General features: G+C 42.2%; 1 protein-coding gene across 2 annotated transcripts in view; it reads left to right on the plus strand.

The window, feature by feature from the left end:
• PCYT1B (phosphate cytidylyltransferase 1B, choline) overlaps positions 1-27,664 on the plus strand; it is a 191,761-nt gene that overhangs the window by 73,030 nt on the left and 91,067 nt on the right. For both annotated transcript variants that reach the window (XM_070750694.1, XM_070750695.1), the window contains exons 2-4: positions 4,341-4,440; positions 17,256-17,372; positions 18,380-18,531. In XM_070750694.1, coding sequence (XP_070606795.1) covers positions 4,341-4,440; positions 17,256-17,372; positions 18,380-18,531 — 369 coding nt within the window. The remainder of the gene's footprint in view (positions 1-4,340; positions 4,441-17,255; positions 17,373-18,379; positions 18,532-27,664) is intronic.

The following is a 27,664-nucleotide window of genomic DNA, read 5'->3' on the forward strand; positions in this document are numbered from 1 at the left end:
CTCAGTGATCCATAGAAAGGGAGTATCCGCAGTAACCTAAAATAGCTAATAGGAAAGTTGGGCAATTCCAATCCCTGATAGCATCAGTATTGATATTCATTGGAAAATATGCCAAATTGTATCCATGGATACAAGAAGGGAAAACTACCTTTAAATTAATAGCTATGAATGATTCTTTAATCTCAACCTCATATGTGTGCTGGAAATGAATCAGGGCAAAGTCATGCAGATATGGCAGAAGAAAATGTGACTAGGTCATATTAGAGGAAGAACTTTAAAAGGGAAAGGTTAGGGTCTGAATGCAGATGATAAAACAGAATGAGGAAAGAATATTTGATAGTGGCTGAATAATTGAAAGAAAATCTTTTGTGGTTCAGGCTCATTGTTGCAATGGCAGTAAAGAGATCCTTATGTCCTATTTTCTTTCTCCTACTATCCTTATCTATTGCAGCCAAAGTGGGACTGTATTTGCATTGCCTCATCAATGAAGGACTCCATCTAAGAGGTTATTTTTGAGCCCAGAAAGCTTTATTGATTCCCCTACACACACGTATCAGCCATTATAAGATGGCATCCACCACCAGATGGCATCCACCCCAGAGTTCTTAATGAACTCAGATATATGATTGCTACCACCCTGACTGATTTGTTTAACCAATCCCTTTTAAAAGGAGATGTTCCTGATGATTGGAGAATGGCCAGTGTTGTGCCTATCCACAAGAAGAGCAGTAGAGAAGACGCTAGTAACTACAGGCCAGTTAGCTTGACATCAGTTATAATTAAAATGATGGAGACTCTACTCAAAAAGAGGATAAATCAGCACCTAAAAACCAATAACTTATTGGACCCAAACCAGCATGGCTTTACTGAGGGCAAATCATGTCAGACTAATCTCATTGATTTCTTTGACTATGTCACAAAGGTGTTGGATGAAGGTGGTACCGTGGATATTGCCTATTTGGGTTTTGCAAAGCCTTTGATATGGTTCCACATAAAGAGCTGATAGATACGTTAGTGAAGATTGGACTTAATCCCTGAATAGTTCAGTGGATTTGCAGCTGTCTGAAGTGTAGATATCAGAAGGTTGTTGTTAATGGTGAGTATTCTGAGCAGAGCCTGGTTACAAGCGGTGTGCCACAAGGTTCTGTTCTGGGTCCTATTCTTTTTAATATTTTTATGAGTGAGATAGGGGAAGGTTTGGTAGGGAAGGTTTGCCCATTTACCCATGACCCTAAAGTGTGCAATAGGGTTGATATTCCTGGAGGCGTCGGTAATATGGCAAATTATTTAGCTTTACTAGATAAGTGGTCAAAGCAATGGAAACTGCAGTTTAATGTTTCTAAATGTAAAATAATGCACTTGGGGAAAAGGTATCCTCAATCGGAGTATTGTAGTGACAGTTCTGTGTTAGCAAAAACTTCAGAAGAGAAGAATTTAGGGGTAGTGATTTCTGACAGTCTCAAAATGGGTGAACAGTGCAGTCAGACGGTAGGGAAAGGAAGTAGAATGCTTGTCTGCATAGCTAGAGGTATAACAAGCAGGAAGAGGGAAATTGTGATTCCACTGTATAGAGCACTGGTGAGACCACATTTGGAATACAGTGTTCCCTCAATTTTCACGGGGGATGCATTCCGAGACCGCCCGCGAAAGTTGAATTTCCGCGAAGTAGAGATGCGGAAGTAAATACACCATTTTTGGCTATGGACAGTATCACAAGCCATCCCTTACCACTTTAAACCCCTAAATTACCATTTCCCATTCCCTTAACAACCATTTACTCACCATTATTACTGATACTCACCATTGAATAAGACAGTGATCCTGATATTTATAAACATAATTATTTATTAACAATAATTTTTTTTGTTATTTATTCGCAAAAATCATTAGTTTGGCGATAACGTATGAGATCATCGGGCAGGAAAAACATGTTAAAGGGTTAAATAAGGTTCAGGAGAGAAGTGTTTTTAATAGGAATGTGAACACAAGAACAAGGGGCACAATCTGAGGTTAGTTGGGGGAAAGATTAGAAATAACGTGAGAAAATATTATTTTACTAAAAGAGTAGTAGATGCTTGGAACAAACTTCCAGCAGACGTGGTTGGTAAATCCACAGTAACTGAATTTAAACATTCCTGGGATAAACATATATCCATCTTAAGATAAAATACAAGAAATAGTATAATGGCAGACTAGATGGACCATGAGGTCTTTTTCTGCCGTTAATCTTCTTTGTTTCTATAATAAGGATGTGGGAATTGAAATTCAAAATCCAGATGATTGGCAACTGGTTCATATTTTGTGAAGGTTTCAGTGTCCCAGGTCATGTGAGCACTTTTTGAGACCTTCTTACAAGCAAAGCCAATGGGGAAGCCAGATTAATTTCACAACAGTGGCAAGAAAAAATGTGAAGTGGGGCAAAATTCATTTAGCAAATGTTTTGCTTAGCAACCTGTGCAATCTTTGACTTTTACCTCTATAACTTCTCATTTTTTCTATTTTTCCTGCTAAAAAGTGTTAGAGGCCCCAAACACTTAAATGTTTCGTTTTCAAAAAATTCAATAAAAATAAAAATTAAAAATATTCAAAAACTGAATGTTTCAAGTTTTTCCCCAGCTTTCCAGAACTGTTGAATCTACAATGTGTCATATGAGAGCTGACCATGAGAAACTATCCCAACATTACTCCTTTTTATTTTTTTATTCTTTGTTTAATATGATGTAAGAATAGAATAGAATAGAATTTTTATTGGCCAAGTGTGATTGGACACACAAGGAATTTGTCTTGGTGCATATGCTCTCAACGTACATAAAATAAAATATACATTTGTCAAGAATCATGTGGTACAACACTTAATGATTGTCATAGGGGTCAAATAAGCAATGAAGAAGCAATATTAATAAAAAATCTTAGGGTATACGCAACAAGTTACAGTCATACAGTCAACATGGGAGGAAATGGGTGATAGGAATTATGAGAAAAACTAGTAGAATAGAAGTGCAGATTTAGTAGAAAGTCTGACAGTGTTGAGGGAATTATTTGTTTAGTAGAGTGATGCCGTAGGTCATTGGAGATTCAAGATGTTGAAGGATGTAGTGTAGAGCCATATTAACAGCATCATCTGTTGATCTATTTGCTCGGTATGCAAATTGCAGGGGGTCTAATAGTGGATCCGTGATGGCTTTCAAATGGAACATCACTAGCCTTTCAAAGGTTTTCATAACTACAGATGTTAGAGCAACTGGTCTGTAGTCGTTCAGTTCCTTGATGGAGGGCTTCTTTGGCACTGGGATGATAGTCGAGCGTTTGAAGCAGGAAGGAACATAGCACAACTCTAGTGATTTGTTGAAGATTTGGGTGAAGATGGGGGCCAATTGGTCAGCAAAGACTTTTAAGCAAGAAGGAGTTATCTTGTCTGGGCCTGGTGCTTTTCCAGGCTTCTGTCTGAGAAATAGATCTTTCACTTCCTTTTCTGTGATCACTAGGGGTTGTAAACACAATGGGATGGGTTCAGTTGTAGAAGATTTAGCTGTTGTTGGTGTGTCTGGGATGAAGGTTGTGCACATAAGTGGTTGAGGTTTCTTTTCAAGCCTGCAGTAGAACACATTCAGGTCATCTGCCAATTGCTGATCTCCTTCAGCTTGGGAAGGTGGTTTGCTGTAACAGGTGATGTTTTTGAGAGTTTTCCACATGTTTGCTGGTTCATTTGTTGAGAATTGATTCTTTAGCTTTTCAGAGTAGTTCCTTTTTGCTGCTCTGATCTCCCTTGTTAATATATTTCTGGCCTGATTGTACAGCATTCTATCACCTTTTCTGTAGGCTTCCTCTTTGGAATGACGTAACTGCTTGAGTTTGGCTGTGAACCAAGGTTTATTGTTACTGTATATTTTCAAGTAGAGAGATGATTTGCACAATATCCAGCTTCTTTATTATTAGTGGAAATAATCTCTATTTGACTTCTTAATTAAACTCTTTTTTTGATACCAGTTCATACTATGTATACGATGTATGGATGTGTTTATGCAATTTATTTAATGGAGAAAATTATATATATTTCAAATTAAATTTTCTTAGAAGTTGTGATAAATAGCAGTGAGAATACCACTTCAAATCAATAGGTAGTTGAAATATGTACATCTCTGTGTCTACTTTTACTGGAAGAAAACAAACTTGAAGGATGTTATAAAGTTATATCATTCTCCTTAAGACTTAACTTTAAAAAAATCCTTATGAACCAATATTGGTGGAAGCAAGGAGGAAATAAACTCATATGTGATAACTTCCACAACTGATAATATTTTGCTCTCTTTTTTCATAATCTGACATTTCCCATCTTCTAGACTTTAACAGCACCAGCTCCATTTGCAGGTGAAACAAGCTGTCAGTGCAAAGCTCCTCATGAGAAGCTAACCATTGCTCAGGCTCATCTTGGAACACCAGGTGAGTCTGGTATTATGCATTTTAACTTCCCAGCATACTGGCCTTTGTAATCCTCTCCCCCATCTAAGGGGCACAAATTGGGAAAACTGGAATAAAGTACAGATAGTCCTTGCCATACAATGTTTTAGTGACTGTTCAAAGTGACATGTTCATTTCTCACATTTACAACCATTGCAACATCCCCATGATCACTTCATCAAAATTTGGATGCTTGGTAATATTTACAACAGTTGCAGTGTCCTGGGTTCTGAGATCACATTCTATGTCCTTCTGACTTTATTTTTATTGTTTTTTTGTTTTTTGTTTTTTTGTTTTTAATCCTATGTTAGCCATCTAGAGTTGCTTTATACAGTTTTGACAGCCATACAAAATAAATAAGTAAATGAAACATTAGTACATATTTAAAAGCAACTCTGCAGACAGAAACAATCACCTCAGAAACATGTTGGGTGGTGGCAATGGTAACAGAAATAGCTCTGATATTCCTTCTGGATCCTCCTGCTCACTCTTCCTTTTTGGGAACAACAAATTTTCCATGGAAGGAGGAGTCAGCAGTCAGGATGGGTTGTATTCGCCCGTCAGAGGCGGGACCGAGTCAGAAGATATAAAAGTACTGGATCCACCCATAGGCCCTGGTTTTCCTCACTTCCACAGAGCAGAACCTGGCAGTACAACCTATCCAACTGGTTCCTTATTCCTCTGTGAGTTTGCTTCCTTCTTAATTAGGCTACTTAGGTATCAACTTTAATTTTTCCTTCTTTCCCCATTTTTATTTCTTGGTGTTTGTGGGTGAAGGAGACTAGGCACAGCAACCCTTCAATCCTGCCTTATCTCTCAGGGAGGGGTAGGGCCCCAGGGCTATAGCCCCCAGCTCCACTTCCCTCCTTTGGCTGTTAGGGCTGCCATGGTAGCTCCTCACCTGACAAGCCGTAAGCCACATGAGGGATCCCTCCTGGTTGCCCACCCAGGCAAGTGAGTCCCTTGATTGAAACCTCTAGCCCCGGGCTGGTTACAGTTAATCAGCGGCTAATTATCCTCACTTTCACCATGGATTTCCTTTTTCTTTTTGGCGTGCTGTTTTTTTATTACTGGAATTGCTGGCTTGGTGAGGAGCGTCAGAGTGAGGCTTCACCTCCTCGACGCTATCTGCTATCCCCACCTTAATGAGCCTCAGAGACGTTCCTTCCATACACAATGCTGGAAACGGAGCGTAGAGGGCTTTTCCTCTGCTGAGTGACTGGTGCGGTTCCCCCAGATTCCACACTACTGCTCTAACGGCTCCTGAGGCAATATATTTTTTTTGCACCATTTTTAAATGGACAGAGTGACGCTGTGAGGTCCCTGCCTCAGGGCTCTCTTGATTTCGCTCCCTATCTTAACTTTCACTGCGTAGAGTCTCTACTGAGGCCTTCATAGTGTGGCTGTAACAAAGGAGAAGTTGGCTGCTTTGTACCTCAGATTTCTAGTTTGATCAACCTGCCCCCCCCTTCAGGGTGTAGTAGGTAAATAGTCCCCTCAAAGGAAATTGTTTGCAAGCAGCAATCTAACACTAATAAATGGGCCCTTAGTCATCAAGTTGCTTTCTGAAAACATCTATATTAGTTCCTATTTCTATCTATCCTAAATTTAAAAAGATAAGGAAAACAAGAAGGAACAATAACAAGTAAGAGTTTTAAATTATCAAATACAGGAAAACAATTCTCTAAAATTGGAGTAAGAATTTTAGGCTATAAACAGGTGACCTTAGGACCTATCAACAAATCCCTAAGATTCAAGTTAAGATAATTTCTTCCTCTGGATATAGTATCCAGGGTTTCTTTCCCTTTCCTTCCTTTTTTCTTCCTTTCATCTATCATTATGTCTGATCCTGTCACCCGTTCCGTCCCTAAGACTGGAGGAAAAAAATCCAAAAAGAACAACAAACCCCAACAACAGAATCCTGATTCTATATCCATTATATCAGAATCCAGGGACAGCTCTACCTCTTCTACGAGAGCTGCGAAGTGCAGGGACCGTGCCTTGCAGAAGATTCATGAGAGGGCGGCCAGAGCCCAATCCCCCACTTTGGGCATAACACCTGAGCTTGGGCAGACTCCCTCTTTCAACTCTAGGGCTCCTCTCCCCTTAGCTGCCAGCGTTTGGGGACCAGCTGGCCTGCCCAATCAAAACCTACACCAGAATCTACCTAGACAACTAGTTCCCCTATCACCCACAGTGGTGATAGCACCCCCTGTCTTCCTCACCAGTTCTCCATCTACTTTGGATCTTCAAAACCAACTGGTTCCCCCTTTGGATTAAGCCTCCCTTCCTACTACTTCCTTGGACCAGGCAGCGTTCCAGCGATTGATTGATGCTGCGGTTCAATGCAGCATAACTTTTAATGTCCACACTTTAGCAGAGTCAAACTGTCATAACTTCTCCTCAACCTCTATTTCCCCAAAGGTTTCTTCAGGACCGCTAGTCAGAGTCTTCGGACAAAGATATTCAAGATCCAGAGAAGGAAGGTTCCAAGGAATGCCCTATGGATCTCTCGGGCAACGAAGGGACTGCTCCAAGTTAGTCAGTATCAGCAGCCCTTTTCCCAGTAGACTTGTTTTCAACCATCTTACTCAAAGCCCAAACAGTAGCAGGCCTCACAGTCCCTCTGTTGCAGGTCGAACCTCGGCTTCCCAGGTGGAGACTCTTTTTAAATTGATCACGATGGAGCAGGATACAGTTCCAGCTCCTCCCTTGTTCTTAGATATGGTAGTTAAACAGTGTTCTAACCCCGCTCCAGGCCCAGCTCCCTCCAGCTTGGAGAAGAAGCTTTTTAACATAGCCACAGAGCTTGCTTCATTTCTCAAGCTTCCCACAGTGGACACTTCAATTTTAGCTGTCGGGAGAGGCAGATGAGGTCCTTAAAGCGGAGAATCATAACATTGATCGGGTGCTGTAGAAGAACCACCAATCCGATGCGTGGGACATTAAGGGGGCATCTACCTCTTCCTTTTTTGCAAGGATGATGCTGATCTGGATCAGGCAACTACAAGAGTACCTCCCTGCCTCCGATACTAAGGCACAACAAGACCTAAACAAGTTGTTTGCCATTTGCCAATTGATTGCAGATTCTACCCTTTATACTTCAAGATTTGCTGCTAAGACCATGGCCTCATCCATTGTAGCCAGCTGAATGACTTAAGCACTGGTCTGTAGATATCAAACACAAGTGGTGTTTTGCCTCTGCAGCATACAAAGGAAAACATCTTTTTGGAGATGTCCTTGAACCCTTTCTCATTGACTCAAAAGACAAAATGAAAATTCATCCCATGACTCAGAAGAAGGCCACTCAGTGGCCTTATCCTTATTTTTGTCTGCCATTTGGCCAATCTGATCAGACCTTTTCCTACTCCAGAGGCACAAATCAAATCCTGCTCCAACCAGGATAGGAGCTCCTGAGGCAGAGGTTCCAAACACCCTTTCCATGTTTCCAATGGAAATGGTCAGGGTCAGAGCGGTAGGTGGTAACTCCCCTAACTTTCCTTCCCCTCCTATTGGGGGGCTATTGGCCCACTTTTAATCCATTTGGGCCAAAATTTCCTCTGATGTATGGATCCTCAACACAATTAGTCTCGACTTACACCTAGAATTCCTCTCTCCCCCTTCTCCCTTTTTTATTTCTTGCTTGGTATCCAGGGACCCAGCTAAGCAGGCCCTCATGGAACAGGCCATCCAGCACCTACTGGATATCTGGGCTGTTCAACCTGTTCCTACAGAATTTCGAGGACAGAGTTTCTACTCAATTTTATTTATAGTTCCTAAATCTTCAGGGGGTGGAGAGCAATTCTAGATCTCAAGCATCTAAATTCCTACCAGAGATACCACAAATGTTAAATGCACACGGTCAGGACTATCTTGGCCTGCATTAGGAAAGGGGAATTCATGACATCATTAGACCTTACCGAAGCAAACATCCATATTCCCATCTCTTAGAAACATTGCAGATTCCTTCACTTTTGCTATACTGGTAGTCACTGCCAGTACTGAGCCTTACCTTTTGTCCTCTCCTCTGCCCCTCGTGTATTCACAAAGGTGCTCTTGGTACTGGTGGCCCATCTTAGGTCTATCCCTATTCAAGTGCAATTGTACTTGGATGACATACTTGTTCTCGCCCCCTCCCAGACATAGACCCAAGCCCATTTGAATACTACGGCTGACATTTTGTTGGCTCATGGTTTTCTGTTAACTACCAAAAGAGCCAATCCATCTCCTCAACCACTATCTTGCACCTGGGAACTGTCATTGATTCCAAGGAAGGCTTGGTTAGCCTCTCCCCAGAGAGAATCAGCATCATTAGGGAGCTAGCTACTTAGATCCAAGGCAACTCCTTTCCCTCTCTCTCCTCCCTCTCTTCCTTTCTGGGGAAAATGGTATTTCATTTCTTCATCGTCCCCTGGTCCAGACTTCATTCCTGGGACCTTCAGTGGTTTCTCCTCCCCTTCCAGAAAATGGGCCAGGCCCATTTGGTAAGACGGATCCATCTCCCTCCACATGTCCGTTGATCATTGACATGGTGGAAGTCCAACACCATCAAGCAGGGGACACATTACCATCTATAACGATCAGCACTGATGCCAGTCTGATGGGATGGGGAGCTCACTGCAACAACCAAGAGACCCAGGGCCTTTTGAATCCGAGCCAAGCTACCTACTCCATTAATTGATTAAGCTGCATGCAACATTTTTGGCCCTCAAGCACGTCAGCAGCCTCATAGCCAGCCAGGATGTCCTCATCCGCACTGACAACATGGCCATGAAGGCCCACATCAACCACCAGTGGGGCACTCGATCCAAGACCCTTATGACGGAGGCAAAAAAAATTGGCCTCTGGGCGGAACGACACTTGAGGAACAGGTGGAGATTATTTTGAAAGCTCCCTCACCTCATAACATATCTCAGGCATGGACAATGTAAAGGTGGACACTTTCAGCAGAACAATGGTGAATCAGGCAGAATGGAAGCTGGATCTGACCATCTTCAGACAGATTTCCAGCAGATTCAGCAGACCGCAGATAGACCTATTTGCAACATCTCTCAACAACCAGTTGCTGTGCTTCTTCTCCTGGGGAGTGGAGAACTCTGATGCCCCCTGTTGTCCGTGGCTGAGGGGCCCGCTGTATGCATTTCCCCCTCTCCCAATCCTCCCACAGGTCATACACAAGATCCTAGAGGAACAGGGGGAGATTATTTTGAAAGCTCCCTTTTGGCCCAGGCAACCCTGGTTTGCAGACTTAAAGATCTTGTCAGTGGCGGACCCTTGACAACTGACAGTGTCACCACAACTATTGTCCCAGGGGCCTCTGCTGCACCTGGACCCATGCTGGTGCCGGTTGACCACCTGGCTTTTGAACCGGGCATCCTGAGGAGCCAAGATAACGACAATGATGTAATAGACTGCATTCATCAAGCTGCGGCTCGATTTCCTGGCTCCAATCCTCCCCCGCAGGGAGGCGGAACTGATTAGGAGGTTCTGCCCCAGACGCCTGATGGACCCAGAGAGCTTTCAGAGGGTACTTGGGGTTTTACCAGATTCACTCATCCACAGCTTGGCGGAGCCTCTTGCTGAGGCCTGGAACAAGGCGGCAGCAGAGGCTCTTGACCGAATTGTGCCATTGCGACCTCTCTGTGGCACTAGACCCCGTAGAGCTCCATGGTTCAACAAGGAGCTCTGGGAGTTGAAACACCAGAAGAGACATCTAGAGAAGTGATGGAGAAAGAGTAAGTCTGAATCCGATCGAACACTTGTAAGAGCTTTTATTAAGACCTACAAAGTGGCACTCAAGGCAGCAAGATGCGCGTACCATGCCGCCTTGATTGCATCAGCGGAATCCCGCCTGGCCACTCTGTTTAGGGTGACCCGCTCCCTTCTAAATCAGGGGGGAGTTGGGGAGCCCTTGCAGGGCAGTGCCAAGGAATTTAACTCATTTTTCGCTGATAAAGTCACTCAGATCCGGATGGACCTCAACTCCAATTGTATAGCAGTATCGGCTGATAATGAGTCAGTCAAGGTGACTGGGGCCAAACGTCTTTGCCCATCTGTCTGGGAGGAGTTTGACTTGGTGACACCTGATGAAGTGGACAAGGCCATTGGAGCTGTGAGTTCTGCCACCTGTTTACTGGATCTGTGTCCCTCTTGGTTGGTTTCGGCCAACCGAGAGGTGACACGGAGCTGGGTCCAAGAGATTGTCAATGTCTCCTTGGGGAGGGGGTCCTTTCTGCCTCCTTATAAGGAGGCACTTGTGCGCCCCCTCCTCAAGAAGCCTTCCCTGGAGCCAGCCGTGCTTCATAACTACTGTCCAGTCTCCAACCTTCCCTTTATGGGGAAGGTTGTTGAGAAGGTGGTGGCACTCCAACTCCAGTGGTCCTTGGAAGAAGTTGATTACCTAGGCCTCCAGCAGTCTGGATTCAGGCCCGGCTACAGCACGGAAACTGCTTTGGTCATGTTGATGGATGATCTCTGGCGGGCCCGGGACAGGGGCTTGTCCTCTGTCCTGGTGCTTCTTGACCTCTCGGCGGCTTTCGATACCATCGACCATGGTATCCTTCTGCACCAGCTGGAGGGATTGGGAGTGGGAGGCACTGTTCTTCAGTGGTTCTCCTCCTTCCTCTCCGGTCGGTTGCAGTCGGTGTTAGTGGGGGGTCAGAGGTCGACCTCTAGGTCTCTCCCTTGTGGGGTGCCTCAGGGGTCGGTCCTCTCCCCCCTGCTATTTAATATCTACATGAAACCATTGGGTGAGATCATCCAAGGGCATGGGGTGAGGTATACCCAGTTATACATCTCCACCCCATGTCCAGTCAATGAAGCAGTGGAAGTGATGTGCTGGTACCTGGAGGCTGTTGGGGTCTGGATGGGTGTCAACAATCTCAAACTCAATCCAGACAAGACAGAGTGGCTGTGGGTTTTGCCTCCCAAGGACAATTCCATCTGTCCCTCCATCACCCTGGGGCGGGAGGAATTATTAACCCCCTCAGAGAGGGTTCGCAACTTGGGCATCCTCCTTGATCCACAGCTAACATTGGAACATCATCTTTCGGCTATGGCGAGGAGGGCATTTGCCCAGGTTTGACTGGTGCACCAGTTGCAGCCCTATTTGGACAGGGAGTCATTGCTCACAGTCGCTCATGCCCTTATCACCTCGAGGTTCAATTACTGCAATGCTCTCTACATGGGGCTACCTTTGAAAAGTGTTCGGAAACTTCAGTTCGTGCAGAATGCGGCTGCAAGAGCCATTGTGGGGCTTCCCAGATTCACCCATGTTTCTACAACACTCCGCGGCCTGCACTGGCTGCCGATCAGTTTCCGGTCACAATTCAAAGTGTTGGTAATGACCTTTAAAGCCCTACATGTCATTGGACCAGAATACCTCCGGAACCGCCTTCTACCGCACGAATCCCAGCGGCCGATAAGGTCCCACAGAGTTGGCCTCCTCCGGGTCCCGTCGACCAAACAATGTCGCTTGGTGGGCCCCAGGAGAAGAGCCTTCTCTGTTGCGGCCCCAGCCCTCTGGAATCAACTCCCCCCGGAGATTAGAATGGCCCCCATCCTCCTTGTCTTTCACAAATTACTCAAGACCCACCTATATCACCAGGCATGGGGGAACTAAGACACCTCCCCCAGGCTTTTATATTTTATGTATGGTATGTGTGTTGGGGTTTTATATTTTTTTTTCTTTTAATATTAGATCTGTTCCACTGTTTTATTGCTTTTATTATCGTTGTGAGCCATCCCGAGTCTTCGGAGAGGGGCGGCATACAAATCTAATAAATAAGAAGAAGAAGAAGAAGAAGAAGAAGAAGAAGAAGAAGAAGAAGAAGAAGAAGAAGAAGAAGAAGAAGAAGAAGAAAGGCTTCCACTGAACGCATATATTCCTCCACATGGCACATTTTCTGCTCCTGGTGCTAGTCGCAAGAGCTTTCACCAATTCACATCCCTCTCTGCAATGTTCTTCGATTCCTCATACAGGGACTAGACAAAGGACTCTCACAAAACACAATTCATCACCAGACCGCAGCTTTCTCTTTAGTCATCACCTGTGGGCACTTGTGTTCGCTTGCTTTCAAGGTTCCTTAAGGGCATTGCCAATTCATTGCTTTCCTACATGGGACCTTCCTAGAGTCCTGCATTCTCTAACAGGAGCCCCTTATGAAGCCTTACGAGAAATTTCATTATGCTACCTATCCCTTAAGGTGGCCTTTTTAATCACCATAACATCAGCCAGGCGAATTTCTGAGTTGATAGCGCTATCAGTTAGAGAGGATCTATGCTGCTTCCATCAGAACAAGGTTCACCTCGACCCAGTGTTCATACCCAAGGTCAATTCCATTTTTCACAGGGGCCAAGACATTATCCTTCCAACATTCTGCTCTTGACCTTCCCATCTATCAGAGCGCAAGTGGCACACTCTTGATGTTAGAAGGGCCTTCCGCATTTACATAAAGCAAACCCAGATACTAAGGAGAACTGAAGCCCTCCTGGTCAGCTTTATACCTTACACTCTGGACCTCAAGGTCGACCCTACCACCATCGGCTGATGGATTAATGACACCATTGCCAAGGCCTATGATGTTGACGGTATCCAGTGACCACTAGGCATCAAGACCCATAGAAACATAGAAGTCTGACGGCAGAAAAAGACCTCCTGGTCCATCTAGTCTGCCCTTATACTATTTTCTGTATTTTATCTTAGGATGGATATATGTTTATCCCAGGCATGTTTAAATTCAGTTACTGTGGATTTATCTACCACGTCTGCTGGAAGTTTGTTCCAAGGATCTACTACTCTTTCAGTAAAATAATATTTTCTCATGTTGCTTTTGATCTTTCCCCCAACTAACTTCAGATTGTGTCCCCTTGTTCTTGTGTTCACTTTCCTTTTAAAAACACTTCCCTCCTGGACCTTATTTAACCCTTTAATATATTTAAATGTTTCGATCATGTCCTCCCTTTTCCTTCTGTCCTCCAGACTATACAGATTGAGTTCATTAAGTCTTTCCTGATACGTTTTATGCTTAACACCTTCCACCATTCTTGTAGCCCGTCTTTGGACCCGTTCAATTTTGTCAATATCTTTTTGTAGGTGAGGTCTCCAGAACTGAACACAGTATTCCAAATGTGGTCTCACCAGCATTCTATATAGCGGGATCATAATCTCCCTCTTCCTGCTTGTTATACCTCTAGCTATGCAGCCAAGCATCCTACTTGCTTTCCCTACCGCCTGACTGCACTGTTCACCCATTTTGAGACTGTCAGGAATCACTACCCCATTCTACTCATAGTGCGGCCACATCAGTGGCCTGGTCCACTCAATGTTCCTTGGAAGAGTTGTGCAGAACAGCCACATGGACTTCTCCTATGCCTTTTGTTCACAAATACTGAATCGATAATTTTGCATCAGCGGAAGCAGCCTTCAGCCACATGGTCCTCCAGAAAGTAGTGGAGCATACTGTTTAATTCCCACCCTTGGGACAGAAGCTTTGGTATGTCCCATCCTGACTGCTGACTCCTCCCTCCATGGATAATGAGTGTTGACTCACCTGATACATTCTTTCTCATGGTGGGAGGGTCAGCAATCAGGTCCCTACCTTTATTTTTGTGACAGTTGTCATCTGTTTTCTTCTACTCCTCTTGCCTATCACTACTTTACAAGTGTTGGATATATATGTTCTGTTGGGCTCTCTGAGAGGAGCCTCCCAAAAATTCAAGGATACAAATTTCAGACACACACATGTTTGAAAATTCAAAACAATGTTCTTTATCGCAAAAGTCAAAATAAACTAAGCACTCTTTTTGTATTGCAAAGAGCACTCTTCCCAAAACAACCAGATAGTCTGTACAATTTTCCTTAAGCAGTCATTAAGTACTTAGCCAGCAGCTGTGGAGTAACTTCACACCCCTTCTTCTTCCAACGAAGGGAGACACACACACACGCTGCTCTGCTTTGGTTTCAAAGGCGTGAAAAAGCAACAAAGTCCAGCACACAAGATTCCTGACAAAACTTCAACAGATATTCTTCCACAGTGGCCAAACCCGGCTGCTGCTATTTATAGCAGCAGCCCTAATTACTGGAGCCCCACCCAAACACAGGTGGCCTTCCTTATTTCCTGTAATATGTTCTTACTTGGTCTCTTCTAGGCATAATTCTGCGCTTGCGTGGGTCCAACATGTCATCATTTGAAGCTATAGAAGATAAGGAAGATTGACTGCCTTGGCTGTGTGCCAAGCCCTCCTCTCCTGAGTTACTCCCACCTTCTTCTCCATCCGAGGAACCTAAACTCTTATCTGATTCTGTCGGCAATAACACAGGCCTGTGACATGTTGAATTTTCCCCTGCATCCACCTCCCCATTCCCTGGGGCAGGAGCTGGGCCAGACCCAACCACAACAATATATGTATGTATGTATGTATGTATGTATGTATGTATGTATGTGTATATGTATATGTATATGTATATGTATATGTATATGTATATGTATATGTATATGTATATGTATATGTATATGTATATGTATATGTATATGTATATGTATGTCTATATATTCTTGATTGTTTGTTCAGTCTACATTAGCCTTAGGTTGTGCTGTCCACACCTGGTCACTGTTTCAGTTTCACCAGAAAACCTAGGGCCTATGGGCGGATCCAGTACTTTTATATCTTCTGACTCGGTCTCGCCTCTGATGAGCGAGTACAACCCATCCTGACTGCTGACCCTCCCTCCATGAGAAAGAGCGTATCAGGTGAGTCAACACTCTTTCTGCACACAATTAGCCAGATTAGTTTGCTGCTCTCACAATCCTGTCCCATAACAAATTCAGCTCTCTCTTAAAGGAAACTAGGCAATTCATGACCCCATGGATCATTATATATTCAGATATATTTCAGATATATTTCCTTATCAATTTCCTCAATGCATCAATTGTTAAAATTACAGCACCTCAGATAATTTTTGTGTCATAAAATATTGTATAAAATTTGCCAAATTTTAAGTACAGTGGTACCTCATGATACGAACTTAATTGGTTCCAGGAGGAGGTTCATAAGGTGAAAAGTTCGTAAGATGAAACAATGTTTCCTATAGGAATCAATGTAAAAGCAAATAATGCGTGCAAATCCTTCAGGAAAATCCCAAACTTTAGAAGGGAGGCGAACAGAGGGCAGGGAGGAGCAGCTAAAAGGGGGTGGGTGGAAGAAGCAAGGCTAGGCTAAAGGGTGAATGGGAAGGAAGAAAGGCAAGGGGGCGCCCCTCCCTTTCCTTTCTTCAAAAGACACTCTTTCAGCACCTCTGCAAGCACGCTGTTCTCTGCAAAGTCTTTCCCCCTCCAAGCCGCCCCTCCCTTTTCTTTCTTCAAAAGACACTCTTTAAGTGCCTCTGCAAGCACGCTGTTCTCTGCAAAGTCTTTCCCCCTCCAAACCGCCCCTCCCTTTTCTTTCTTCAAAAGACACTCTTTCAGTGCCTGCAAGCATGCTGTTCTCCTACTTTTGTTAATGCAAAGTCTTTCCCCCTCCAAACCGCCCCTCCCTTTTCTTTCTTCAAAAGACACTCTTTAAGTGCCTCTGCAAGCACGCTGTTCTCTGCAAAGTCTTTCCCCCTCCAAACCGCCCCTCCCTTTTCTTTCTTCAAAAGACACTCTTTCAGTGCCTGCAAGCATGCTGTTCTCCTACTTTTGTTAATGCAAAGTCTTTCCCCCTCCAAGCCGCCCCTCCCTTTTCTTTCTTCAAAAGACACTCTTTCAGTGCCTCTGCAAGCACGCTGTTCTCTGCAAAGTCTTTCCCCCTCCAAACCGCCCCTCCCTTTTCTTTCTTCAAAAGACACTCTTTCAGTGCCTGCAAGCACGCTGTTCTCCTACTTTTGTTAATGCAAAGTCTTTCCCCCTTTAAGCCGCCCCTCCCTTTTCTTTCTTCAAAAAAGGGGAAAAAAGAAACCCCTTCATCCCAGCAGCAGTGGTTCGTAAGGTGAAAATAGTTTGGAAGAAGAGGCAAAAAAATCTTAAACACCGGGTTCGTATTTTGAAAAGTTCGTTAGAAGAGGTGTTCATAAGATGAGGTACCACTGTATATGGAAGCCATGGGTTCTAGATTTTGGGCACATTCTGTAAGTTAGCCTATTTGACATATTTTGGTTCAAAATGATTTGTCCTGTGATGCACCACATCACCCAGTTAAAGGTCATAGGAAAGAAAGTTTTAGTAGTACCATATATAAATGAAAAACAACCTGGCTTGACTATATATGCAAGAAGATAGGAAAAGAGGATCAAAGAACATAACTTATTTGAAAATTGGTTATATTTATGTCCGAATAGTATCCACTAGTAATATTCACCATATGATAAATTGATAAGTTAAAACTAAGCTGTCAACGAGACAGCAGGGGTGGGGTTGTGTATGTTTTTGTTATGCCTATGGTTTTCTCTTTCACTTCTTTTTCTGCTTGCTTTGATGGTGAATGTAAAGATGTAATGATTGAGAAATGTGCTTTTAAATGTATATATCTGAAATAAAAATTATTATTTTTTAAAAAAAAGGAAGAAAAACAATCTGGCCCTGACTCTCGTTAGCTTTTGATCCCAGCCAAGATCAGCGAGTCACAGGTTTTTGTTTTTGTTTTCATTCATGGAAAGCAATTTTTCTAATATGGACTTTTTTTGTTGGACTAAGTGGCTCAGCTCTGCCTTAATCTCTTCCTTGTATTTCTGAATAGATGTAGCAAATGTATCATTATAATCTGATTAGATTTGAGATAAATATCTGGTTTAACACGGAAATTGTTTCTTACATTCATAGTGGATAGACCAGTCAGAGTCTATGCAGATGGAATATTTGATCTCTTCCATTCTGGTCATGCAAGAGCTCTCATGCAAGCCAAAACTCTGTTCCCTAATAGCTACTTATTAGTAGGAGGTAAGCCTGATATTTGAACAAGATTACTTTTAGACATATTCTTTTTTTTGTAATTTGCTAAACAAACCCAAATTCTGTGAGTTTTCTAATTTTAATTTATTGAAAAGCAAGATTTTAATTGTAACATTTTCCTAAGAAACATTAGGAAAAAACTAAAGTGCTTGCAAATATCACATAAACATTTTGTTAATCAATAAGGTAATTTTTCTCTGATTCAGAAGATCTTTTTTCTTTTATAAAGCTGACCTATTACCTAAGATTTGTAGAACCTATGAAATTGAGATAAGAAAAGAAATAAATATTACATATGATCAAGATCAGTTCTGGATTTTTCTTTCTCAGATATTAAAAACAGAATGGAGGAATGGAATGTGAAATGGAGCCTATTGAATGTCATTTCATCCAAATTTATACCCTGAAGTATAATAGCTTTTTCCATGTTTGTTTTAAGAGAAGGCAATTGAACAATATGTCCCCATGATTGATATTCTGATATTCCCATAAGAAATCAGAATAATAGTAATATCCAGAAAAAGAAATGCTATGAAAAATGTAAAAATGCTGAAATAAAATAATGGCCAGGCTAACTTCTTTCAGTTTCATTGCTGTCTCTGTGTTTTGAGACAAATCTCAGAGTTTCCAGCTTGTACTGCAAAGAGAACTGCCAGAAAAAATTCACCATTCCACGATTGAAAAGCTTTGGGACTTGCGTGTGAAGGAAACTCAGCTAGCAATTTTTCTGACCAACAAATCAGAGAAACAGCTATCCAGCATAGGATAGCTTTTAATGCAATGGCCATCCAACAGAAGCAAGTTTTCAACTGACTAAATGTGATCAAGGGACTGAAAATAGTTTTCCAATTTTAGATTGCTACTTTTGTGATTTGGTATGATAACTAGTAGCTTAAACTCTGAAAATAAATTTCAATAATTTATAGCTAAAGAGATGCACTGAATTTTACAGGACCAGTGTTACTCTTTTTGAAATTTTCTTGTTTGTATGTCAGTTTGCAGTGATGATCTAACACATAAGTTTAAAGGTTTTACTGTAATGAATGAAGAAGAACGTTATGAGGCCCTCAGACACTGCCGCTATGTAGATGAAGTAATCAGAGATGCTCCATGGACACTCACAGCAGAATTTTTGGAAAAGCATAAGGTATTTTTCTTTCTTTTTTAACCTCTCCCCTCATAAACCAGTTTCTTCCTAGCAATGGTGTCAAATACCATATATTTGTCATGTTAAAAAAACATAATTGGACTCTAAACTGAGGTGTCCTTTGCCACCATCCCTAGTATATTAGTTGTGTAATTCAGGTTGTAATTCAGAAGTGGTAATAATTATTTCCTTTTTCTTTTACCTGTGATGGTAGAAAAACTGAAAAATCTTCTTTCCTTTTCTTTCTTTCTTTCTTTTATTTATTTATTAGATTTGTATGCCGCCCCTCTCTGTAGACTCGGGGTGGGTCACAGCAACAATAAAACAATGTACGACAAATCTAATAATTTAAAAACACTAAAAAACCCATTATTAAAAGCAAACATACACACAAACATACCATGCATAAACTTGTCTTCTTTTAGATGCTATGAATTCAGAATTTTAGAAAATGTAATTAGGATTTGAGTAAGTGAAAAATAACTTTTCATGCAACTATAATAAAAAGGGAAAATATATTTTCAAACATCAACTACGTTTCAGTAATAATAATGATAGTGCAACTGGATTAAAATCCTGTATAAAATCTTCTTTCCATCCATTTATTGCTTTAGTAGGCCTTTCTTGTAGCATTCCAAGCCCCCAAATGTCCAAAATAGTGTAGCATTTAGGCTTATACACCACCCAATAGCATTTTACAATCTGGGTCCTCATTTATTCACCTTGGAAGGATAGAGAGCTGAGTCAACCTTGAACCACCTCACAATTGAATTCCAGACTATGGGCAGAGTTTGCCCGCAATACTGCACTTAACTACTACATAACAAGAGCTCCTATAACCAAATTAACAATACAGTTGCAGAAAATTGGATTTTCTCCAAAAGGTTTATAATTATAAGCTTATATAAAAGTTACTTACATATTTTGTATGAAATTGTTAATAACTTTATTGCTATGCAAGTATATATCCGTGAAAAATCATACTGGTTCGTTGAATTGTAAAGTTAGCTACTCTTCACTTCTAATTACAAATTTATATCATAGAAACATCATAGAAACATAGAAACTTCATAGAAACATAGAAACAACATAGAAACAACATAGAAACAACATAGAAACAACATAGAAACATAGAAGACTGACGGCAGAAAAAGACCTCATGGTCCATCTAGTCTGCCCTTATACTATTTCCTGTATTTTATCTTAGGATGGATATATGTTTATCCCAGGCATGTTTAAATTCAGTTACTGTGGATTTACCAACCACGTCTGCTGGAAGTTTGTTCTAAGGATTTACTACTCTTTCAGTAAAATAATATTTTCTCATGTTGTTTTTGATCTTTCCCCCAACTAACTTCAGATTGTGTCCCCTTATTCTTCTGTTCACTTTCCTATTAAAAACACTTCCCTCCTGAACCTTATTTAACCCTTTAACATATTTAAATATTTTGATCATGTCCCCCCTTTTCCTTCTGTCCTCCAAACTATACAGATTGAGTTCATTAAGTCTTTCCTGATATGTTTTATGCTTAAGACCTTCCACCATTCTTGTAGCCCGTCTTTAGACCCGTTCAATTTTGTCAATATCTTTTTGTAGGTGTGGTCTCCAGAACTGAACAGAGTATTCCAAATGTGGTCTCACCAGCGCTCTATATTGCGGGATCAAAATCTCCATCTTCCTGCTTGTTATACCTCTAGCTATGCAGCCAAGCATCCTACTTGCTTTTCCTACCGCCCGACCACACTGCTCATTCATTTTGAGACTGTCAGAAATCACTACCCCTAAATCCTTCTCTTCTGAAGTTTTTGCTAACACAGAACTGCCAATACAATACTCAGATTGAGGATTCCTTTTCCCCAAGTGCATTATTTTACATTTGGAAACATTAAACTGCAGTTTCCATTGCTTTGACCATTTATCTAGTAAAGCTAAATCATTTACCATATTACAGATGCCTCCAGGAATATCAACCCTATTGCACACTTTAGAGTCATCGGCAAACAGGCAAACCTTCCCTACCAAACCTTCTCCTATGTCACTCACAAACATATTAAAAAGAATAGGACCCAGAACAGACCCTTGTGGCACACCACTTGTAACCTGTCTCTGCTCAGAATACTCATCATTAACAGCAACTCTCTGATGTCAGATGTCTGATGTCTAGCCTGTAGTTAGCAGCTGCAAATCCAGTGAACTATCCAGGGATTAAGTCCAATCTTCACTAATTTATCTATCAGCTCTTTATGTGGAACCATATCAAAGGCTTTGCTGAAGTCCAGATAGGCAATATCAACGGCACGACCTTCATCCAACATCTTTGTGACATAGTCAAAGAAATCAATGAGATTAGTCTGACATGATTTGCCTTCAGGAAAGCCATGCTGATTTGGGTCCAATAAGTTATTGTTTTTTAGGTGCTGATTTATCCCATTTTTGAGTAGAGTCTCCATCATTTTAACTACAACTGATGTCAAGCTAACTGGCCTATAGTTACCAGCTTCTTCTCTACTGCCCTTCTTGTGGATAGGCACAACACTGGCCATTCTCCAATCCTCAGGAACATCTCCTATTAACAGGGATTGGTTAAACAAATTATTATTATTATTATTATTATTATTATTATTATTATTATTATTATTATTATTATTTATTGGATTTGTATGCCGCCCCTCTCCGCAGACAGGAGAGTAGCAATGAAAAATCTGAGTTCTTTAAGAACTCTGGGGTGGATGCCATCTGGACCCATTGCCTTGTTTGTTTGTTTGTTTGTTTGTTTGTTTGTTTGTTTACTTACTTACTTACTTACTTACTTACTTACTTACTTACTTACTTACTTACTGTTAGAGTTGAAAGGGACCATGAAGGCCATCAAGTTCAACCCCCTGCTCAAGCAGGAACCCTATAGCACACCAGTCAAGTGGCAGTTCAATCTTCTCTTAAAAATGTCCAGAGTGTTGAAGTTCACAACATCCACTGGTAGGTTGTTCCATTGGTTGATCGCTCTGACCGTCAGGAAGTTCCTCCTTATCTCCATGTTGAATCTCTTCTTGGTCAGCTTCCAGCCGTTGTTCCTCGTCCGGCCCTCTGGTGCCCTGGAGAATAAAGTGATCCCCTCCTCTCTGTGACATCCCTTCGTATACTTGTAGACTGCTATCATATCCGCTCTGGCCCGCCTTTTCTCTAGGCTATCCATGCCCAGTTCCCTCAGTCTCACTTTGTAAGTCTTGGTTTCCAGTCCCTTAATCATCTTGGTTGCACCTTCTCCAGAGTTTCAATGTCTCTTTTGAAGTGTGGTGACCAGAACTGAATACAGTACTCCAGGTGTGGTCGGACCAGGGCGTAGTAGAGTGGTATTAAGACTTCCCTGGTCTTGGAGTGTATTCCCCTATTGATGCAGCTTAGGATTGTGTTGGCTTTCTTAGCTGCTGCTGCACATTGTTGGCTCATGTTTAGTTGATTATCCACCAAGACTCCAAGGTCTCTTTCGCAGTCGCTACTGCTAAGAGGGGTTTCTCCCAGGTTGCATGTGTGTCCAGGGTTTTTTCTGCCTAGGTGAAGGACTTTGCTCTTGTCGATGTTAAACATCATTTTGTTGGTATGGGCCCACTGTGTTAATCTGTCTAGGTCTTTCTGTAATTTTATCCTGTCTTCTAGGACATTGGCTACCCCCACCAGCTTGGTGTCGTCTGCGAATTTGATCAGTTGCCCTTCTATTCCCTCGTCCAAGTCATTGATGAAAATGTTGAAGAGCACAGGGCCCAGGACAGAACCCTGTGGTACCCCACTGTCTATGTTCTTCCATGTGGATTTGGAACCGTTGAGGACAACTCGTTGGGTGCAGTTGGTCAGCCAACTATTAATCCATCTGCAAGTGTTGTAGTCTACTCCGCTTTTTAAAAATTTGTTGTTTAGGGGATAGTGGTTGACTTTGTCAAAAGCTTTGCTGAAGTCTAAGTAAATGAGGTCCACCATGTTGCGTTGGTCTACTGATTTGGTTATGGTGTTGAAAAAGGATATGAGATTGGTTTGGCATGATTTGTTTCTGACAAACCCGTGTTGGCTGTTAGATATTATCTTGTTTGTTTCCAGGCAGTGGCAAAGCTGTTTTTTTTATTATTTTCTCCAGTATTTTTCCAGGTATTGAAGTCAGGCTGATAGGTCTGTAGTTGCTTGGATCCGTCTTTTTACCTTTTTTGTGGATGGAAACTACGTTCGCTCGTTTCCAGTCATCTGGTAGGTCTCCAGTGGCCCAAGATTTTTGGTAGATGAGGAGAAGAGGTTCCACTATGGTGTCTGCCAGTTCTTTTAGGACTCTGGGGTGGAGTCCGTCAGGTCTTAGTGATTTGAACTTGTTGAGCTCCCGCAGGGAGTCCCTAATGGTAGCTTTGTCTGTGGGGCTGTTAGTTGCAGTTAGGTTTTTGGTTGGTTGGTGGTTCCTTTATGTGTGAAGACTGATGTAAAGTAGGCATTGAGCAGCTGTGCTTTGTCTCTGTTGTCGGTGATTTTGTTACCATCTTTGTTTTTTAGTAGGGTGACTGTTTCCTTAATTTTTTTCTTGTTGTTTATGTGGTGGAAGAAGCTTTTTTTATTGTTGTTAATTTTCATTGCGAGGTGCTGTTCATGTTGAGCTTTTGCTGTTCTTATGTTTTGCTTGTAGGTTCTGGCTGTTTGCTGATATTCTATCTAGGTTATGAGTCCTTCTTTCCATTTATTATATTTGGCTTTTTTTTTCTTTTACGTTGTCTGCAAGGTCCTTGTTTAGCCATGCTGGTTTCATTTTAGTTTTTCTGCTTTTCTTTTTCATGGGGATTGAATTGTTTTGGGCCCCAGTGATAGTGTTCTTTAGGGCTTCCCAGGCTTCCTGTGTGGATTTACTCTTTAGAAGTTCCTTCCAGGGTTTATTCTTTAGGTTCCCTCTGTTAAAGTCTGCTTTTCTGAAGTCTGGGACTGTAATTGAGTTGGGTGTTGTAGTTAGTGATTGCACAATGTTGAATTTTAGGATGATATGGTCACTCTCACCTAGCGTCCCTTCTCCTTCTATTCCCTCTATCATTTCTTCCCTGTTTGTTAAAAGTAGGTCTAGTATTGCAGTCCCTCTGGTTCCTGTTTCCACTTTTTGAGTTAGAAAGTTATCGGCGAGGCTGGTGAGAAAACTGTCAGACTTTCCACTTGGTGCTGAGTTTGTTTTCCAGTTAATGTGTGGGTAGTTAAAGTCCCCCATTATTGTTGTGCTGCGCTTGTTGCATATTGCTGATTTATCTTTAATCGTTCAAGTTCTTCTAAGACATAGGCTTCTAAGATCATCTACAGTATTTCTCAATAATATACAAAACTCAAGTATATAATTAGCTATGACTGGTCTGCCACTTATCTGGAATAACTTTATTAAGTTGTATTATATTAAGAAGCATAATAGTAAAAATGACATTAAAATATTCTGAGATTTATTTTTTTTTAGCATGATTCTTTAGGTTTCAGCATAGTGACTGTTTTGTATTACTGATGTGGTAATTGTAAACAGCTTAGATTCTTTAACTGATATCACATATATAACTAAAAGGTTTTGCACTTTCATGTGCTATACAGGTAGTCCTTAGGTTACGAATATAATGGAGGGTGCCAATTCCATGGTAATGAATCTCCTTGAATGAGATCACTTCCTGGTTTTGCCCACATATTTGATAATCAAATGTGCAGTTCATTAAATGCGCATGAGGGATCTTGGCAGGGGTAGGCTACCATTCCCAGCCCAACCAGAATGCACTGAGAGTGTGCACCTGTGCATATGCCCGGCATGCACCCGTGCCTGGCATGCACCCATGCCTGGCACACACCCATCCCCAGCAAATGATTCCATTTCTGCACATATGCAGAAGCCAAATCTTGCGCAAAGATGCGTGTGCACGATTTCCAGGATTTCAAGGCCCAAAAACTGTACAGAAGAGCTGCCAGATGCATTGATGTGACAGGCAAAACAAGGTAAGAGCTGCCGACTCTCGGCTCCACCCTCCCCTCCACCGCACAGCAAGTCCCCGCTGTGCCACCAGCCCCCACAGTGCCACTAGCCCCCACCTCACCACCAGCCCCCACCATACTGCCAGCCCCCATCACACCACTAGTTCTTGCCATGCCACCAGCCCCTGCCACACCATCAGCCCCTGCCACACTGCTAGCCCCCACCATGCCACCAGGGCCCTGACTGTGCCACCAGTCCCTGCTGCGGTTCTAGCCCCCACCATGCCGCCAGCCCCCACCACACTGCCAGCCTCCGCCACACCATCAGCCCCCACTGCACCACTCTCCGGCACCACCATGAGTGGCCTGCCCATAGCAGCTCCATCAGCTTGCCCCTCCACCATGCTGTGAGCTCCCACTGTGCCGTCAGCCCCTGCCATGTCGCTCCCTGACACTAGCACAAGTGGTCTGTCTGCTCCACCATGAGCGGGAGTTCCATTGGCTTGCCTTTCCACTGTGCCGTGAGCCCCCGCCGGGGATTACACATGCGTCACAGACATTTCTAGATGCACCTATGCGAGCTCCGATATGATTTATTGAACAAAGTGGAAAATCTCCTTCAAAACATCATAAATTTTACTTGAAGATAAGCAGAGGTGTAGAGCAATTACACAAGTTCAAAGATAATCTAAGATTTGTGGTTTTAAGGGAAGATGGATCTTCTTTTGCTATCATGAAGTGAGTACAATAGATCTTGAAATGAAATGGGATAAATTGCTTCCGATTGTTGGTGGTTTTGAACAAAGATTTCTGCGAGTGGAACCTGTGTTGGAAAATCTTTCCTTAGATATTAAAACAGTTAAAAAAGGAGCAGATGAGTCAGCTGAAAAAATTCAGAATTTAGAGCAACAAGTTAAAAGTCAGGATGAGATTTGTAAGCAATTGAATTATAGACTTGCCAATTTGGAAGACCATCAAAGGAGAAGAAATTTACGTCTGTGTGGTTTTAAACCAGATTTTGCTCCAGGCTTGAAATTAGCTGAAGCAATTCTTGGTTGGATGAAAGCGCAGGGTGCCCAAGTTGTTTTTGATGACAGAGTGCGTGTACATTGGGGCATTCCACGTAGAAACCGGGAGAGGCAAAGAGACATTGTTATGGCCTTGGCCAGTGATAAGAAAGCTGATATGATCTATAAGTATTTGAAAAGTTGGGCTGGCCTTAATCAAGATGGAAACGAGTTCTTAGAGATCTCTCCTGGGAAACTTTGAGAGCAAGAGCTGCTTTACGCCCAATTTCAAGCTGTCTATATCAAAGTGGAAAAAAGTTTACCTGGGGTTTTCCAGCTGCCATTTTGGTGTTCCAGGAAAATAAGATGTGTAGAGCATGATCATTGGAGGAGGAAAAGGCACTATTGAACCAACTGGGTATTGAGTTTGGAGAAAGCGGAGCACAAGGAGCAGAAGAAGGGGAGAGCGGAGCAGTTGGAGAGTCACAAGGAGCAGAAGGACGAGAAGATTATTTCAGCAGTTGCAGTACCCCAGATGAGGAGGAAAGGCAAAGGGAGGAGCAGTTGAAGGAGTTGATGGGGTAGGTGGAGGCCATTAGGGAGCAGAGAAGAACAAGAGCCCAGCGTGAGAAGAAAGTGAAGAAGTGAAGAGTTGAAACTGACTTTGCTGTCCCCTCTTGGAGATGTTTCTGGAAATTATTGTTAATTTTTATTCTTGTTGGGGGGAGATGGGAAAAAAAGTAAAAGAAGTAAAAAAAGTAAAAGAAGGTTTTATTCAAGTGGATAAAGCAGGGTGGGAGGGGATTTTTTTCTCTAATTATATTAAAAAGTGGTTGCAAGTGGAGCTCAGCAGCGTAAGACCATAATCAGTAGAAGTGCCTCATGATTGGACATGGTTTTTTCTTGTCCTTCCCCCTTCCTGTTAGGGGGAGCAAGGGGAGAGGCACTTGTGGGGGAGTGATTCGGGTGAGGAATGGGAAAATAAGTAAACCAAGATCAAAACAAGAGGGGAAAAGGGTTATTTTTGTATATTATGAGTGAATGTACTATAATGTTTTTAAATGCGAATGATTTGGGATCGGATTTGAAACATTACAGGATATTGAAGATGGCTAAGCAAAACAAGGTGGATATTATGATTTTGACAGAAACACATAAAAGACGGGGAGGAAGGGATAAATTGGTTAATGATAGAAATTGGAAATGAGTATATGAATCTCGAGGAATGCAAAATAGTAGAGGTACGACGATTCTTATTCATCAGAGGGTTCTATTTGAGAAGGTTGGAGTTCAGAAAGATGGAGAAGGGAGGTGGTTGTTTGTTTTAAAGAGAAAATTAATCAAAAGAAATTGACACTGGTGGCAATTTATACCCCGAATGCTAAAACGAAACAATTTTATAATAAAAACAAAGAGGAAGTTGGATAACTTTATGGAGGGCACAACGTTTTTGGCAGGAGATATCAATATGCAATTAACAAATGGGATCGGAAATAGCAGGATGTTACATTTAAATAGACTTAATATGGTGGATCTCCATGCAGATATACCAAATAGAGGTGCTTACTATTTGTTGTGGTTAGCTCTGGCGCAGCTCCTGCCTCAAGGAATGTGGAGGTGAATGTGGGGGAAACATCCACATGTCACGGGCCTGTTTTGCTCCGGATAGAGTTAACTACTGAATTATCCAATGACGAAGGAAGTGTGGGTGTGATGGAAGAGGGGGGCTTGGCTGACAGCCCAGGAGGAGATCAATCTTCCTTATCTTTGTAGGATTCGTTGGATTCAGATGAGTAACGTATGACAGACTCACGCATGCGTAAAGCTATGCATAGGAGATAACAACTTAAGACATATTACAGGATATAAGGGAGGCCTCCTGTGGTTGGGTGGGGCTCCAGTAATTAGAGCTGCTGATAAAATAGCAGCGTGCTGGCTTGGCCGTTGTAGAAGATTATCTGATCATAGTTCGTCAAGACCGTGACTTGCTGTTTCCTGATTATATTCAAGACTTTGTTTGAATTCCCGGACTCTGGACTATAATTCATTGTGAGTGTTTACCCTCATGTGGACAACAGTAGCTGTGAGCCAATTCCCAGTTACTGGGTTAGTAATTGGATTTATTATTAGACTTCGTTCTTTGATTGTCTTTAAAGTGTGCCGTGTTTGT

Source organism: Erythrolamprus reginae, chromosome 4, assembly GCF_031021105.1.
Source record: "Erythrolamprus reginae isolate rEryReg1 chromosome 4, rEryReg1.hap1, whole genome shotgun sequence".
In the NCBI taxonomy this organism is placed as follows: domain Eukaryota; kingdom Metazoa; phylum Chordata; class Lepidosauria; order Squamata; family Dipsadidae; genus Erythrolamprus; species Erythrolamprus reginae.